The sequence below is a fragment of the Poecilia mexicana genome, unplaced genomic scaffold, assembly GCF_051168715.1.
Source record: "Poecilia mexicana isolate PSO_F unplaced genomic scaffold, ASM5116871v1 scaffold_5, whole genome shotgun sequence".
Taxonomy (NCBI): Eukaryota; Metazoa; Chordata; class Actinopteri; order Cyprinodontiformes; family Poeciliidae; genus Poecilia; species Poecilia mexicana.
This window is the reverse complement of record NW_028263374.1, coordinates 11,692,272-11,710,002: the sequence shown is the minus strand read 5'-3', so window position 1 is coordinate 11,710,002 and position 17,731 is coordinate 11,692,272. Positions and strand designations below refer to the sequence as shown.

The 17,731-nt window shown below is 43.4% G+C and overlaps 1 protein-coding gene across 3 annotated transcripts in view; it reads right to left on the bottom strand.

Moving 5' to 3' along the window:
• Window positions 1-17,731, bottom strand: part of srgap2 (SLIT-ROBO Rho GTPase activating protein 2) — a 60,399-nt gene that overhangs the window by 3,883 nt on the left and 38,785 nt on the right. For 2 of the 3 annotated variants that reach the window (XM_015013542.2, XM_015013551.2), the window contains exons 4-21: window positions 14,143-14,205; window positions 12,724-12,939; window positions 12,280-12,408; window positions 9,814-10,035; window positions 9,598-9,699; window positions 9,285-9,482; window positions 8,655-8,739; window positions 7,943-7,970; window positions 7,676-7,706; window positions 6,927-6,987; window positions 6,065-6,142; window positions 5,841-5,975; window positions 5,647-5,752; window positions 3,186-3,410; window positions 1,993-2,072; window positions 1,541-1,739; window positions 526-660; window positions 201-414 (exon numbers count right to left, since the gene is read on the bottom strand). In XM_015013542.2, the coding sequence (XP_014869028.2) occupies window positions 201-414; window positions 526-660; window positions 1,541-1,739; window positions 1,993-2,072; window positions 3,186-3,410; window positions 5,647-5,752; window positions 5,841-5,975; window positions 6,065-6,142; window positions 6,927-6,987; window positions 7,676-7,706; window positions 7,943-7,970; window positions 8,655-8,739; window positions 9,285-9,482; window positions 9,598-9,699; window positions 9,814-10,035; window positions 12,280-12,408; window positions 12,724-12,939; window positions 14,143-14,205 (2,307 nt within the window). The remainder of the gene's footprint in view (window positions 1-200; window positions 415-525; window positions 661-1,540; window positions 1,740-1,992; window positions 2,073-3,185; window positions 3,411-5,646; window positions 5,753-5,840; window positions 5,976-6,064; window positions 6,143-6,926; window positions 6,988-7,675; window positions 7,707-7,942; window positions 7,971-8,654; window positions 8,740-9,284; window positions 9,483-9,597; window positions 9,700-9,813; window positions 10,036-12,279; window positions 12,409-12,723; window positions 12,940-14,142; window positions 14,206-17,731) is intronic. The other variant, XM_015013545.2, reaches the window with a different exon arrangement.

The window sequence follows — 17,731 nt, the reverse complement described above, 5'->3', positions numbered from 1 at the left end:
ATAAAACTACCAATTAACTGACTGTTAAAATATGAATAAGTAGAATTTGATGACAACTTCTTAAGATGAAATAGTAATAAACATTACAGATTATTTTACAAACTTCTGCGTCAGCAGACAATGTGTCAGTATTGGCAAGAAAACGTCTTCCTCTGGAGCAAAAACAAAGAAGAATAGAATCAACTCCACATGTGCCGTACCTTTGTTTTGAGTGAAGAGTGCCGAGTGACCGAGTTGAGGATGTTGTGAGCGCTGACGGGACGTTTGTCTCCCGAGTCTTTCACCTGAGCTCCACCGGTGAGAGGCGCCGTTCTGGCGCCTCCCGCCCCGCTGCTGCTGGCCGCCGGACTTATGCTGTCGCTCTCCGATCTGAACGCTCTCCGGATGTTCCCGGGCTCGGGCCGCTTCTTCAGCCTAAAAGACACAAGATGCTTACTGAGTTTAACTGAACCTGGCAGAGAACTGCAGGAAATCCCTGATGCACAGATAGTTGAAATGGTGATATTCTGCGGACGCGCAACCCACTTGAGGTTGGCCAGATAGATGTCGGCCACGTGGCCTCCTGTGGGAGACGGTGCGCTGCCCCGGGTGGACACCCTCTCCTCCGGCTGCTCCCTGCTGTCCACTTCAGGCTTTGGACTGCCGCGTTCAGCGTCAGATCTGAAAAATTGCGGAAAACACCCCCACAAATTAAGTGATGTTAGTATTTAGCAAATGCATCTTTGGCTACAATCACAGCATACAGTCTGTGTGGAATATGTCGTTAGGCTTGCTCCTGTCAATGCTGCAGTTTTATTCCGTTCTTCCTTGCATAACGATTCAAGCTGCGTCAGGGCGCTCAAGTCCTGCCACAAGTTCGCTGTCAGATTAAGTTCTGGGCTTTGACAAGTGAATACAAAACTTAAAGGGGATTCTAACGGTTCGGATATGCCTCTGCAAAATACGATACGTTTCTGTGCGGTTCAAAACGACGTACCTCTTTGTTTTCGTCCTTGTCGCGTTCCTATAAAATATATTAAAGATTCTGGTTGCAAAAGTGACAAAATGTGGAAAACTAAAAGGGGTATTAAAAGTTTTACAAGGTCCTGTGTCCACCGTTCATGAACATAATGTAATCTTCCAAATCCTACAAGAACTGCACCACAGCTGGACAACAATATTGTGTTACTGCGGATTTTTACGTATCGGAGAGAAAATCTGGAAATCTGAACCTTTCTTTTGGTCAAATTTAACACAACTGTGAAAAGGTTACAAACTACTGTCTGCCCGTCTTAAGCTGAGAAGGAAACTGATCTCTAATCACATGCAGCTTGAATCACTGCTGCTCAACTCGCTAAGCAACGGGGGATTTCCAACAGTGCATGAACTGTTGACGTTTGATCAGAAATGTCAAACATGTGTTTGACCTCTTCCCTGTTTAGGTTTTGAACAGAGGGCTCTTTGTCCCGTGAGTGAAACATCCGAACAGTCACGAAGGCACGGAAATAAAAACAAACGTCTGTAATGCCGCCGTTCAACACGAGGCCGGTAAAGATCTTACGCCTCTTGGATGGTGATGTACTGGTGCGGCACCAGACCGTCCACTCCGTTGTGCTGCCCCTCCCACCAGTCGTCGGAGGCTCGCTGGAACAGCAGGAGAGAGGCGCCCTTTTTGAACGTCAGCTCCCGACCGGAGCGGCCTGTGTAGTCGAACTTGGCGACGGCTTCGACTGGTTCAGACTCTGAAACAGCCAAGGTGCCTGAGATTCAGAGGGAGGGTCGACAGAGGCAGGTGGAGCGGCAGAAAGCAGGGTGCAAAGGGAAAAAAGAGAGACAGAGAGAGGTGGAGAGCCACATTAGTGCAAAGCTGTTTAGTGCTGCTGCCTTACGGTGATGATAAAAATGCATTATTAATAGGTTAAAGCAAGCAGGTCGGGAGCTACGATGACAAAATTATAGACAGTGAGCAGCAGAACGGGGTTTGTGGAAGTAAAACAGAGTGAAAGTACGCACCGTCTTCGCTGTTGTGGCTGACTGAGACTGTGTCAGGTGCCGGCTCTTCCACTAGGGGGGGCTCACACTGCGGACTGTCGCTGCAGCAGACACACACAGCACAGGATGTTCAAGAAGGAGGTGGAGGTTTCAGTCTCAGTGCCTTGCAAAGGAGTTTGTACCCTGTGTGTTTTATTGGGACTCTATTTGTGTGGTAGACTGAGACAAAGGAAGGCTTACTTGTGAAGTGGAGGAGAAATAAAAAAAAAAAAGATCTGAAAAAATGTTGTGTGGATCTGTCATTTTCCTTCTGTGTCACACGACTTTGTTTTAGTTTACTCTAACATAAAATCCCCAAATAACAAAGTTACAGTATGTGATGAAATCTAAGGCTCGTTAATAATTTGCCAAGTCACAATAGTTCAGATTTTTCCAGAATCATCTGGTCTAAGAAAGGCTAAGAAATGGTAATGTTTTAAAATGATCTTTCTTGTTACCAACTTGTCAGGTTTGATGAGTTTTGACATGAGTTTTTTTTTTGTTGTTGTTTTTTTTACACTTTACAGTTTGTTACACAGTAAAACACAAACACACACACACACACACACACACACACACACACACAGTAATACAGGATATTTGTTAAAGTTAAAGATGTCTTGGGGAAACGGGACAAAAGCATTCAGGATGCCTTTTCTCATAATTCTACGGTCAGCCAACCAAAATAAATCCAAGTGGCCTAGGCATACATCTAGTTACAGGAAGGTTAAAGGTCGCTTTATCCCTAAATTAAATTAAATCACGAGTGTCCTTTTATTCTGCAATCAAAAGCTAGAAGTTCAACAAATCCCAGGTGTTGCCGGTGTGATAACATAATTTAAGCCCATTCACAGTGACTGGCTGGCAGCAAACACAATAACAAGCTCCAAGAGTGAGACTGGAAAATTAACCATTGCCTGCGCTGTTGTGTGCTGCCTGATGTGGTCAGGTGGGGCTTTAATCTCCCATGTGATGGAGAGTAAGCTGATTCTCGTGGCCCCCCTGGATCTGTGTAGCCCCCCGCTCTAAATCTCTCCCCGGCAGCCCTTAAATAAATCCTTCACTCCCTCCTCAATTCTTTCCCTCCCAAATCTCCAGCAGCCCTTTGAGACGACTTGTACGGACCATCCCAGGGCCTGCACCCATTGATATTTTTACTGTATCCCTGCTCTCACCAGAAGTCGTCTCCGGCTCCAGGGATTGTGTATATCGGGCCCGGCAGGTCCTGCAAGCCTGGGAAGATGCTGTCGTGGTGGATGATGATAGTTTTAATGAGTTCGTTGACGTGAGCCTGGCAGGAGACCTGGTCGTGGCCTTCAGGGACAGACATCAGGGTGGGGCCGAAGCAGATGGCCAAGTTGTAGGGGTCCATCATGTTTTCCTCGCTGTACTGGGACAGACTGGGGAGGGGGACGAGAAAACGCAGAGGTTTGAACATTATTTTTATTCCTCTGTCTTAAGCAGACAACATGCTCTGCACATTTAGAGCTTTTTCATATTTAGTCACAAAGTTTTATTGACGTTTTATATTCTGAAAACCAACACAAAGTAACTTTGAAGTGGAGGTAAAAGCACGCCTTGTTTTATGCGAATAAAAATCTGAAAAGTGTGGGGTGCATTTGTAATCACCTGGCCAGAATGAAATACTTTGCGGAAACAAGTTTCACTGCGATCCCAGCTGCAAGTCTGTCTCTACCGGAACAACATTTTCTGCTCATTCTTAGTCTGACTGGTTCAGCGAACAGCAATTTGCAAGCCTTCCTAAAACTTTCTGAGCATTATTCATTGTTTAAAATCTACATTTTTGTCTTTGCGACGCTGTTTCTTCACTAATAATCTCCAACGAACCTCTAAGGGCTTCACAGAACAGACGTATGTGTGTATAGAGAATAAAAACACTGCTTCTGTGTCTTCTGAAGGGTATTGGATCCTCCTCATTTTTTTTACGGTGTATCAGAGTAGTGAAGTACAAAAATACATGTTAAAAAAGATGACGAAACTGTATTATTTTCTTTCTTTTACAGTTGTGCACACTACATAAAATCTCAATAAAACACATGTCCCACTATCTGAGTCGCTAACTGTCCAGGGTAGAAGGGCATCCCCTCCCTGCGGCGATCCAGAGCAAAGCGGTGGTGTGTGCTTGCAGGAGTGAGAAGAAACAGGAACACAGGGCTGACAGTAAATCAGTCAAGTCAGAGGAATCTTTACCGTCTCCACATGAGCTGCTTGGTTTACCCAGGAGGCTTACATGTCAGCTCCCTCCTCAGCTCTCCAAACCTGCCCTCTGCTTCGCATGAGACCTCTGCCGTGGTTTCGAGGTCAAAATGAGACAAATTGATTTTCCTCCACATGCAAGCGTGTGTGTCCAAACATGTTGTAGGAAATGTTTTCTTGTTCCATCGAACCAAAATGTATAGTTTTACATGCTTCAACGGGGATTTGTTTGATGGGAAGCTTTGGTTTGTGGCTGATGTCAGAGCAAAGGGTCTATGGTGTGCTGCGATGAATTATGAAAACAAATTTGATTTGAAAGAGGAAATTAAGGTAATAATTAATCTTGAAAGTTTTCATTTCCTGTGTTTGCAGCTTAATACTTCATGACAGCCCACACTGACCTGTGACAAAAGGTTAGAGGAAGTTTAGATGTGGTGTTAGGCCCCAAAATAATCTGGTGTTTGTGGAAAACTCAGTGCAAAAGGGTCAACGTTGACAGAAAGATCTTTAGATGCCCAAATGTAAAATACAAGAGCCATTTCTGTTTCTAGATACCAGATAACAGGGTTTACCTTAACACCCAATTGTTGTGCAATTGTTTCTTTTTGTTTCTATAAAGCCAATTTCTGACAATCTCAGTTTTCACTCAGGTAATAGCAGAACTATTTAGTCCATCTATTTGTTCAAAGTAAATACAGGGACAGTCAAACCAAATATTGTTTTCATGAATGCAGGACGTCATGAACTGCATTCATGAAGTCCAGTCCAGATACGGCCAAATTATCTTTTCCCTTGCCTATATGTGTGTGTGTGTGTGTGTGTGTGTGTGTATATATATATATATATAAAACATTTTGCTGCAGCAAGAACCACAACTCTCCAGAGACATAACTCAGACTTAATTTAATACCCTTCTAAAAAATTTAAGACGATTTTAATTTGGTTTCAAAGGGTAACCGTTGGTGAAAGCAGATGCCTGCATCTGTGATATGAACATAACATTTGGTGCAGCTTTACCTCCTCATGGAGCACAGAAGGACTTTACATAAGATACAAACTAATGATTCTGAGACAAAATAATCAGTTATAGTTTTTCTGCAGGAAGTACATCTGGCAAGGAGCCCAGGGGAGTTTGAGGTTTCAAGGTAATTAAATCCAAGGGGATAAAGGTTCAGGATAGCACAATGGGAACCCACCTAATGAGACGCATTGGTTTCATTGGTTATAACGTTAACTTTGTGGCACATAAGCTCACAACAAAGTAAGCCGTGGGACGCATCGGTTGTGATTTAACCGCAGATTATTTCAGAGCTCATTAATATTAAGCAGCTTTTATCCGGTCCAGCTTTATTTTGTAATGCGCAGCCACTAATTGATGCAGGAGACGCTGTTCAGGTTTCTGAGTGTGCTGCTACTCACTGGTTGAGGAAGGCAAACAGGTATCTCATGATGATGAGCGTTTTACTTGGCAGGCCTTGCAGAACCTTTCTAATGTGGACCGCTCGCTCCTGAAGGCTCTCCATTGCTGTGGGGGGGAAAAAAAAAACCCCAACATGAATAAATCGTTGGTGACTAAGAGGTTGCTGTATGGAGGCTGAAGTAGTGATACTCACAGACACAGGATATGAGGTCATGGAAGACTTCTTTAGGAAAGAGGGCGTGCTCCAGGCCTCTGAAGTAGAGCTTCAGGACTCCAGCAATAGAGTCCATATCGTGGTCATTCTGGTCCCCCGCCAGAGGGTCCTCGCCTACGTGGGGACGGAGAGGAAGGAAAGTAACAAATGGAACCAAAAACAACATGACTGAGGCAACGTCTCGCTCTCGATTGTAACGTTACCTCTCTCGAAGGCATTCTTGATGTCGTTGACCTCCACCTGCGATCCAGACACCCTGAAGATGCCCTCGTGCTGCAGACCTACCCAGAAGCACACATACGGGTTATCCTCGTAGTTCCTAAGCTTTTCGTAAGGAGTACTGAGATTTTTTTTTTTTTTAAATTATGGTTTAAAAATATAAATTTCTGTGATCTAAATGTTTTTTTTAATTTTTTTTATTAAATGCTAAAGTAACTGGGGTTTTTCTCTGGTGTTTACGTCCACAGTCCGTTACTGCAGACTGCCTGTCAGTGACATAAAATTGAGACAAATGTGGCGACTTGGACAAAACTCAAATCAGTCAGAGTGTGAAAACTAACGGAGCAGCACCTCTCACTTTTATCAAGTTAATGATGTTCTACAGTTAAATGTTTTCGCACTTGTGTAACACAGAACGACACACAGCAAAGTGCCAGTAACCAGGCTGAAAGACGGATCAATTTGACTGCTTGGAGACATTTTCAGACATGAAAAACGAGGGCAGAGACAGCACCACGTTTATTTACCATCACATTAACATTTTGTTTTGCTTTTAGTTTCTATTCAACAGTGGCATTTCCTCTAAATGTTAACATACTGTAAGAACCTCATAGTAGTTGATGCCTAAACTGGATTTTTCTCTTTTCTTTTGTAGCTTTACGATACAAAGTACACAGAAAAATGTTTTGATTCAGCCAAATCTTAACCAATCCAACTCTTCAGACGAGAGAGAGAGAGAGAGAGAGAGAGAGAGAGAGAGAGAGAGAGAGAGAGAAAATCAACAACCAATCACTGAATCAAAGAGCTGGGGCCGAACCTATCACCTAACAGGGAGGATTTTCTCACCATGGCGACTGATGAAGCGGATGCAGCTCTCGACCATCAGCGGAATGGCTTCACCTGAGTCCTAAAATAGGGAAATTAGAAATGACTTGTGGTAAATTAAAGCTGCTACAGAAATTGGTAGAAAAAAATATGTGCACACACACACACACACACACACACACATACACACACACATCTACACACACACACACACACATATTTTTTCCCCCTACATAATACATGCTTGCACATCAATTTGCAAAGATGGACCAATTTAGGGGGTAAAACATATCAGACATGAGGAAGACATGATGGGTGCAGCTGTTGCTAGGAAACCACACTTTTCAATTTCCCTTTGTCTCGTTTTTTTTTTTTTTTTTTTTTTCTTCAGAAATCTGATGAGGTTTGGCTACAAATTATACTGTATGATACTGGTAGTCAGTTCAATGTCAACACAAATGCAATTTATTTGCTTTCGATTTATTTTAAGATTAGGAAATGAACCGATTTCTCCATAAGGAATGAGTTTATGTCAAATATAACCCAAGTGGTGCCACAAGGGGGAGCTACAAACATGTGTTTCTCCACTTCTGAAGTTTCGTTTTGATTATTTAGCCACAGGAAAGCCCCCATATATGTGAATAATGGTCTATGTATGCGAGTTAACAACCCAACTGCGCCAGTTCACCCTGCGGAGGTTGGATTTTCCTGAGAAAAGATGAGGCCTGAGTTAAAAGTAGAGACACAAACACCCTGACTCAGATAATTACCTGCTTCCGCACGGTTGAATTTCTCCTTCCACTATAGAGGGGAAAAAAAGAAAAAAGAGGTAACAGCACTCTGTCATTATGTCACCAGAGAAAGTCTATTTATATGCACAGCCCTTGTAATGCTCTATTTGTCCTAACAGACACACAAATATATTCGAGAACGGCTATAAACGACCACAGAGACCACTGGCTGCGATGCATATGCACATTTATGAGTGAGTGTGTGTGCGTGAGAGAGAGCATATTTCCTTCCCTTGCCACACCTACCTGGCAAGGCAACAGTCGGTTTTCTGACCTATAGGAGGGAGAAACAGGAAGAAGAAGAAGCAAGGGGAGGGGAAGAGGGAAGAGGGGTGGGGGGTAGTTTATGACAGAAGAGACACAGAGATAGGCAGTTATAGCAGGAACAAGACCCACGAGGAAATGGCTTCAGATGAAAACAGGGAGACAAAGTTCCCCTTTAAAGCCACACACACACACACACACACACACACACACACACACACACACACACACACACACACACACACACACACACACACACACGCACACACACACACACACACACACACACACACACACACGCACACACACACACACACACACACATACAATGCAGAAGATGTTTCTGAGGCCGTGGAAACCGACACGTGTGACCAGGAGGAACACACCCCGAACAGACATGTTGGAGAACACAGCTGCATCCACATATGGTCAGCGCTGCTGCTGTGACCTTCCCTTTGACTCGCACACAGCTTGTGATTATTAGATATATTAAACTCATTCTGCTTCACTGCTGTGACCCTGATGTGTCCCCACTCTACTCCCCATCCGTCTGACCCCCCCATCCCCACCCCCACCTCTCCCACCTCTCTTCGGTTTGCTGGAGGTGGGGAAGAAGGCAGAGGGGCTGGGCCCTATACCGGACCCACGCGACTGGAAAAAAGGACAATATGCAAAAGGTATGAAGGACACTCACTCTCTCCCAGGGTCTTCTGGATTAAGTCATGCTTGGCCTCCAGTTTGGTGATCAGACTCCTGCCTTCCAGAAACTCCTTTAGCTTCTGCAAAACATTCAAATGTACAAATGCCGGCGTCACCAGAGCTGCTGGTTACGTTGATTTACTAAAATACACAGCTACTGTGGTTAAAAAGACAACAGCATCAAACCTTAGCATGGGCTGATATGAAATGATGGTACTGTATCATAGGTTTGAGTATAGATGCCAGAATTTCAAACATTTTAATCAAAACTGCAGGAAGTGATCTAATTGCTCTCATTTGAAAAATAAAGTCAAAATAATTCAACAAGACAAAAATTTCACAAATGGAAGAAAATTTTGTCTTTTTTTTTTTGAAAGAGAGGAAAACTGCAGTATCCATCTTTGAATCAGCAACAAGTTGGAGAGGGGCAGCACAGACACAAGATGCATCTGTTTAAAATGTTAGATGTCTAAACCTCGAAGAATATCAAACAGTAACATTCTTCCCCCCTAGGGGGCGCGCCCCACAGTTCGGGAACCTCTGGGTTGGGTGATATTTATGTTAATTAGTAAGAACTGCTGGACCAGGTCGAGACCAGGCCCGTTCCTCAATCCGCTCCACTGACCGTGAAGTAAAACTGCTCGGTCTCCTGCTGATTGGCACGCCGCTTGGCCAGGCTCGGCTTGCTCAGATACGACTCGCTGAACGTGGACTTGACCGACTCCATGCTGTTGCTGTGGTGGAAGCACTCGGAGACGTCGTAGTCCTCCACCGTCACCATGTCCTGGATGGTGGACATGGTGGCCTCCATGGTCTTCTTCACCTGGAGGACGGTGAGAAGAAAAAACACATTCATTTATTTATTTATTTTTTATTTAAACTTGTAGCTAAGAAACAAAAGAAGAAACATGACAACGAGAGCAAAAACACGCCCCGACCTCCTCGTTCTCGATCTTGAGGGTGGAGAGGCGCGACTGCAGCGACTGACACCTCTGATGGAGGTCCACTTCCAGCGGCTGTTGTGCGCACATCACTCCCATCTAAAACAAAAACACACACACACACACGCACGCACGCACAGGTAAGCACACCACTGCCTTTTAAAAAGAAATTCTCTCACTTTGACACAACAGAAAGAAGAAAACGATCCATACCGTGTCCCCCATGTGGGACTGAAAATCAAATCGGGCTGGCGGGCAGAAGACGTTGTTGTAGGTCTCCATCAGTTTCTGCTTGTCCCCGTTGGGCTCCAGGCTCTCTGCCGCTCCTTCCAGTGTTTCCAAACCCGTGTGCTTAGATGTCTCCACGTTCTGCTCCGCAGACAGGTAGGTCCTCAGGGCTCGATGCAGGCTGGCGTGGTAGCCCAGGTCGCAGCACTGCCGCACATGCATGCAGATAAAGATAAATACTCTGAATGATATGTAACAAGTAGTCTTATCTCCCTGAGTTTCACGGAGAGCTAAAAACAAAAAAAAGAAAAAGAAAAAGAAAGGCGAGAGACATGATGAAACAGGAAAGTTGAGATAAAATAGTATTCTGTTATGCAACAGTCAGATACACTCATTATCTGCACTTTTGCACATATATTGTAGCATAGATAAATATAGACACTCCCCACTCATCCAGACACTTTTGCCCTTTTTCTCTTCAGGACAGCTATAATTTGTGCCACTTGTTCAACAACATGCAACAAACACTCATTAAACCTCCTCCTCTGACCCGCTGCAGCCACCGCAGATTTTAGACGAGTGGCTTTAAGATGCAGTTCTCCCAAACAAACTCCCCAAAGGGCCGGTGGACGTGAAGCCCGTTTGAGTCCGGCGAACACCCGTTACTTTCTAGTAAACAATGTGAGGTGATGGAGGCTTTGTGGCGACGTGCGTTGCACTGCTGACAGCAGCAACATAACACTGGCCCACTGAGGTCATGGAAGGTATCTCTGACCACGTTTTAAGATTTGGATGAGCTGGCTAACAAAAATGCAGCCTGGCTTGGTTCAAACTGACTTTCAGATCAGCCTTCATGATAAAAATCGACCAATGTATCAACTAAACCTAATGCTGCAGTTCACAATAAGCACACTACCCACGTGCTGAAACATGGTACTGGCAGCAGCATGCTGTGGACAGTAACATGTTAAATATATATAAAAAAAAAAAAAAAAAACTATCCTCCTTCCACCTCAAAGCTATAAATTTCTATTTAAGACATGGTAGAAGCTTTATGATGTGAGGTTAAATTTTCTTCAGGCTGAGCTTCGGTTTTCACCAAGCTGGATGAATTTCTGTTTCTGGTGTCTCTTGGTAAGCTGCTTTATTCCTCTGATAAGAAAATCATTTGTTTTACGTACAGCATAAATGATAAATGGGAAAAATGCTGTGCAGTAAATTATCACGATCTCATGGTTTTTTTAAATCGCCTTTTCTTCAAAGTGTAGCCTTTTGAAAGCCACTGTTCATTGTGGTCTGTGACATCTTGACAAGAGGCACAAATAGTAATTAAAATAACCCTGAGAACTGGTCTTTGCTCCAGCCTTAACCAGTTTGTGGAAGACTTTTTCAGCCACATAAGCCACAAAGCAAGGTGTAGCAAAATAAACACACACACACATAAAAAAAAAATAAAAAATGCAGCTCCGCGCCTTGGCATATGCCTACACACACTCCGTCCAGCATCCACTCAGTGCTAACAGCGTTGTTCATTAGAGCGGTGTGCTGTACATGCTGCCATCCCCATGACACGCTCACACCAATTTGGCTCTATGACTACCTCTGCTGCAGTCTCTCGTGCATCACACCGAGGAGCAAGAAAGGTGAATCAGACACACAGGCGAAGGAGTGGGTATACAAAGAGGAGAAAGAAAGAAAGGGAGGCAAAAAAGCAAGAAAGAAAAAGAAAAACATGAGAAAGAAAGAAGAAACAGAACGACGGGAGATAGGCCACAAAGATACAAGGTAAAAACAGAAGTGGGAAGGAAGGAAGAAAAAAGAAAGGACAAGGAAATACAAGAATCAGGACAGATGGAGAAAGTCTATGAGGATGCAAGGAAGTAATAATGTTTGGATAATGAAGACAGAATTAAGTCAGTTGGTAAAATACCCCCAACCCCCCCATATTTTCCAAAGAATTAAATTAAATCCCAGACTTTCCCAGGCTGCGTAGGACACCTTTCTCGTGCAGCTGCAGTGGCCTACGAAGCCGAGTCCATTTCCCAGCCTTTCATGTCAACATTATATTAAACATATGCTGTAAAAACTAAACAACTGGATGTGTCCTTTAGAGCATTTACCCAGTAAACCATGAACCATTACCGTTTCTCTAAGCCTTCACAAACGCGTTTGCGGCACATCTGTGCTCTGTGGTTCAGCTCGTGGGCAGAAAATACGGCACATAAATCCTAACAGAGAAGCTGCTACCGCCGATTGTTGCGACAAAAAAAGGGACGCGGGCACAGAGGGCGGCCGCTTTGCAGTCTTCATTAGAGACGCTGAAGCTAATGTGAAGAGACGAACCCAGGGGAAACCGCGAGCTCAAAACGGACGACAAAGGACACACGCTGAGGCCGGCGACGTCCTCAGACACCAGCTCGCATCACAGGGTAGCAGCGCGCTTATACTCACGTCGATGATGTCGGAGAGGTCATGGATGTAGTATTTGAAGACGCAGCTGTTAGTGGCCTCCAGCGCCAGCAGGTACTCGTTCCTGGCCTTGATGGCCTTCAGCTTGTTCTCTGTGTACTTAGCTTGTCTCTGATAAGAAAAAGGAAACAAAAAAAAAAAAACGAGAATTGTAAAAAAAAAAAAAAAAGAATCAGTAAATGGGGAAACACTGATGACAGGATGTGTGGAGGAACGACTGGGGGAAATAGGTGTTAAAGTGAAACGCCTCGGTATTGATTAAAGGGGATAATAGGTGCAGACGCTTGTTACTCTGACAAGCTGCCGCTTTGGCAGACAAGGTTAGCAGTAAGCCTGTCGCACGGCTATAAATCATTCATGACACGCAGACATGCCTGTGTGGCCCACCCTCCCCCCGTCCGCCCCACCCCGATCCGACCCACTTACCTTCTCCTTCATCTTCTCAATTTTTTTCACGCTGGAACGGCGGACGACTCTCTCTTCGGTCCTGATGTTGCCCAGCGTGTCGGGGGAGCGCGGGGTCTGCTTGTCTTCCTGTCGACTGGAGCGTCCCATCTGCTTCTCCTCCTGCTTCTCCGCCTCCTTCAGCTTGGACTCGGCGTTGATGCTGTCGGTGTTGTACATGTGGTACGTCTTCATCACCTGTGAGCAGGAATCTGGTGCTTTAATCGGTGAGCACGGCTCAGGAGGCCTTCGCCCCCTCCTGAGCTTATATGAGTTTGCGTTAAAGGGCTAAAACAGTCGAAGTGAGCATTTATGTGCGGCGTCAGCTGTATTTCATTGACCACTGCCAGAGCCGTCATTACACAGCTCTGCTCAGAGCCTCAGCCCCTCAAAACAGCAGGCAAACACACTTTCCAGTGCGTGAGCATGCATGTGAGCGTCACTCAAACCAGATCTATTTCTATCTCTTGCTATACGCTGTAATTATAGAATAAGATTTGCCTTTATGGGTCTGGCAGACCTAAAGATATGTAGCGTGCTTTAGTGTAAAGCTCAGAAATACCCTCTATTGCCTCTGTTGCCACATGGGGCATTTAGATATTATAATGCATTTATGCAAAAAAAGAACAAAAACAAAACAAAAATAAGAGTGAGGATTAGAGTGTGAAATGTCTACTGTCATAGCCATTGTGATATGGAAGATATATAAAACAGCAATGTATTTTAGAGATGTGATCCTTTCTTAGGGTGCATTCTCAGCAGTCCTATTTAGTCCACTTTCATCAAACGCTGGAAAGTCCGGTTCATTTTGAGAAGTGTGAATACGCAACCAAACTCTGATGCAAACCAAAAACAAAAACAAAAAAAAACTGCACTGGTTTCAGTTCAGTTGAAATGAACTCTGGCACTGTTCGAATGCATAACGCAAGTGGACCGGAGATCACTCCAAAAGCGGCGAAAGCGGACCACAAAGCACGGCATTCTGGGTAAAATGCAACTTAAACGAGCGTGCGAGTCCAGCACCAGAGAGAGAAACGGTGCTGATGATAGCCACTAAAAGCTGACACCACTCCAGTTTTGTTTATATTTTGTCAAGAAGGAGGTTGTCCTCAGTGTCAGCTTAAAGAGATTAAAAAAAAAAAATCAAAAGATTGTAAAGAAATATTTAATTATGTCACCAAATTATAAGTAACATCAGGTGGTAGCCAGGGTTGGCCACATCATATATTGGTGCTGATGATACCCTTTGTAAAATACTTTAGTTCTGTGTGGTGGTATTAAAATAAAAGGTAAAAAATAACGCTGTTTTAGCGTCAGTGACCACCTTTAAGGAAGAGATTTCTAATCCTAACACAAACAGAGTGCATCGTGTGTGATGATCGCCCACAGAGGTTTTCCTACCGTGTAAAGTTCATTGAGGACTTTCATCAGGTCTTCCTGCAGCTGCACTCCAACCTCTTTGCTCTGAAAAGAGAAAAATACAGGCTACGTGAACAAAGTGCTCCGAGTGACACATTAACAGTCTGCAAAACAAACGTCCATCCATCTAAGATTAAACAGTCTATATAGCATTGACAGAAATGTGTCGAACCCAGGTGAATAAGGCAACAAAGCAATCGAGGACATATTCATGGTTCCCCCCCCTCCTGCTGGTTCCACTGCTGGCGCAAAGAGAGGGATGAAGGTCAGCTCAGCTCATTTTTGCTTTGTGGCCCAACAACACAGATTTGTCTCAGTGAGCTTCACAGAGCGGACACCGTGTGACGCTTCCTGCCTTTAAGGCTGGAATAGAAAGATAACACGCGCAGAATGTAAACTCCTCAAGCCTTTTATAGCGCAGACAATTATGCAAAAATATTTTACCGTGAGAGCAGACTGCATGACAAAGTTCAAGCGAAAGGGAAGCGGACCAAAAAAATTAAATAAAAAAAAAAAAAAAAAAAAAGTTCTGAAAAGTGTGTTGGCTCAACCAAATCTTGGAATGATGCCACACCCAATAGGAACGTGTCGAAAAGCCAGGGAAATTTGCTAATTGCTGTTGTCAGCGACTAGGCCCAACTATAGTTAGCAGCGCAGGCAAATGAAGTTTTTGCCTGCATTTACATTTACAAACACTGAGAAACCAGAGACGCCACAGCTGTCACCGGCGTTTCTGATCATGCATATTGGACTTTGATGTCGCTCTGCTGCTGTGGACATTACAGCTGATTTTTCTCACCAGGAAATCGTAAACGTTGTTCTTCCCGAAAACAAGCTGAACAGAACAAGAGAGCCTCTAATGCTAACCTGTTGCTATGCAATGCTTACATCTGACATCTATTCATCCGTTTGGGTCAGTTGTGCCGTTTTTAAAGCGCTTATCAATAAATTTGGCGTGGCTTATTTAAAACATTTCAAGCGCTGTCGTCGCCAACACGGAGAAAGACCTCAAAACGTCAAATAAATGAATAACAAATGCATTTACTGCAGACGTAAGAAGGCGCTCTTGTTGATTTCCTTAATGAGGCGACATGAGAGTTAAATCAACATCCACTATCTCCGCTGTCAAACTGACAGGACCCAGATCTGTTTGATCTTCGCCTGTAGAAAGCTGGGTCAGTGATCTGTTGCTTAGCTTTATCAAAGCAGGAAATATTGTGACATCAATTTTTTTTTTCATAGCAAACAAACAGCTTAATTATGTATGACATCGTGCCGCGTAGAGGAAATATACCGAGAGTAAAGAAACGTTTTGAGAGACTGTTTAAAAATGTGCCAGAATAAACATCTTCGCTGAAAACAGTTTTTGAAAGCATTGATTCACTCACAATTGCCCACGTGTTTGCAATACATCTGTTTTATCTGAATCCAGCACAAAATTTTACTTTCGATGTCTCAAAATTATTCAAGGACCTCATTTCAATTCCTCGTGGGAGAGAGAGCACGGATTTGCAAATGTGGTCTCAGGCGTGCCTGATGTAATTAATCAAGAGTTTCACAGTAAGATGAGACTAATCACAGTAAGGATTTATTGCATGTTAGAAATATGGCAAGTCAAGTGAACTGTCTAAAAAGTTCAGAAAATATAAGGTGCTCCAAGAGACGTAGCTGGAAAAATTATTTGCACGATTGAAGTTATAATAACTGATGCGAAAGCAGAAGAAAAATCGCTGACACTTTATTTGAAGAGGTGTGCATCAGGCTGACATGACATAACAGCTATTATAGACATGAAGGAGTCTTTCTGAATGCCTATGACTGTTGTCATGAAGTGTCATTCGGTAAATAATCACACTTTTAAACAAAGTTGTGCTAAAAGTTGCATTAAAAGTCCATTTAAAACGGCCAACTTTGCACTAAAAATGTCATTATTTACCAAATGACACTTCATGGCAACAGTCACAGACATTCATGAAGACTCCTTCATGTTCGCAGCAGGTGTTATGTCATATTTATGATGCCAATCTTATGCACACCCCCTTCAAATAAAGGGTTACCGAAAAATCAGCTCCAATTCGCTCACAACAACAAAAAATGAGCTAAAAAGCTTTTGGGATTCTATTCTGAGAAGCGACGAATCAAAACTTTTCTAATCTATTCATCAGCGGTGTGCTTGGAGAAGCATAAGATAAAAAGAACTGAAGCAAAAAACAGGTTACAAGTTAAACTCATGAACTGATTGAGACCAAAGTAAACAAACAAGAGGCGTGACGACGTCCCTAATTTTCACCCAGGCTTGGTTTCAAAAGAAGTCCTAGAAGATACTAAAATAGCCACCAGAATTCCTTAACTTTGACTCTTTGAAAACCTTTTTTGTTTATTTGTTTGAAAGCAAAAATGGGTGTTGCACACAAACCCAAGAAAACTCGTGAATCAAGGCTTCTACAAAATGAGGAATTGGCAGAGAGTTCGGAGGAACGGTGGCAGAAGCTGGAGGCCATGAATCATATTTTAACAGAAGGCCATAAAATTAAAAGGGTGTTCCGCTAATTATGAATGATTCTTGTAAACAAGAAGTTGAATAATTTTGAGACTGCATCGTTCATCTGAAGGGGCATTTTATATGCAACTTTAGCTATTACAACGTAGCTGTAACATCAGCTTTGTTGATGTATTTGAAATGTTCTTGTGTGATTTCTTTTTTCAAGCATGCAGTACTTTGTAATGTTTGAAACGATATCCGACCCAATATTGGGTCAATTTCTATGTAGCAATCTGTCCAAACTGAACGTATTGCAGTTTGGAGAAAAACTTCGAAAAAAACCAAAACAAAACAAAAAAAAAACTTCAACATTGAGGGATTTTTATAGTTGCGGATGAGTTCAGCACAGTTGATTTCGATACTTCTTTCAGTCAAACGCCGTCATTGTTCAGCTCCTTCAACGCTGCCTCGTCAAATATGAGCTGTGGTGAGACCGTCATGGCCTCTGGCGTTACTAGTATTCCTGCCACTGAATGGAAACATAATAAATGGACTCGTTATGCGCTTAATTAGACTTTAGAGCATTGTGTGGGTGTGTTGTTTGCAGGCTGTTTACGAACCAGACAAGATGAAATCAACCCTTCAGTACAACAACCAGCACAAGGAAAATACCCCCAAAAAGGAAAATTAACGACGTCTCATTAAAATCCAGAGAGAAAAAAAGTCAAAAAAAAAAAACATGCAGTTTTTTTTGGTTGCTTTGTTCTGGTATCGGGGATCAGAGTGTGCATGCCGTTTAAAGACTTTCTATCGGGATGGAAATCGGCCGCCGCTGCCACGACATTCCAGATACGCAGACACAACTTCCCTTCACGCTCCACACTTGTACTGAACAGTCATCTTCCTCTACCTGAGAGGGTTTCAGATTCTCCACATTCTTCTCCCATACTGCGGTACACCCAGTTCCAGCCCTCTTTGCTTTCATCCAAAAAAAAAAAAAAAACCCAAACTATTCCAACCTGAAATGTATTGTAATTTTGAATCCGAGCCAAAGCAAAGGCTGATCTCGTGAAGCTCCGACTTTCGGTA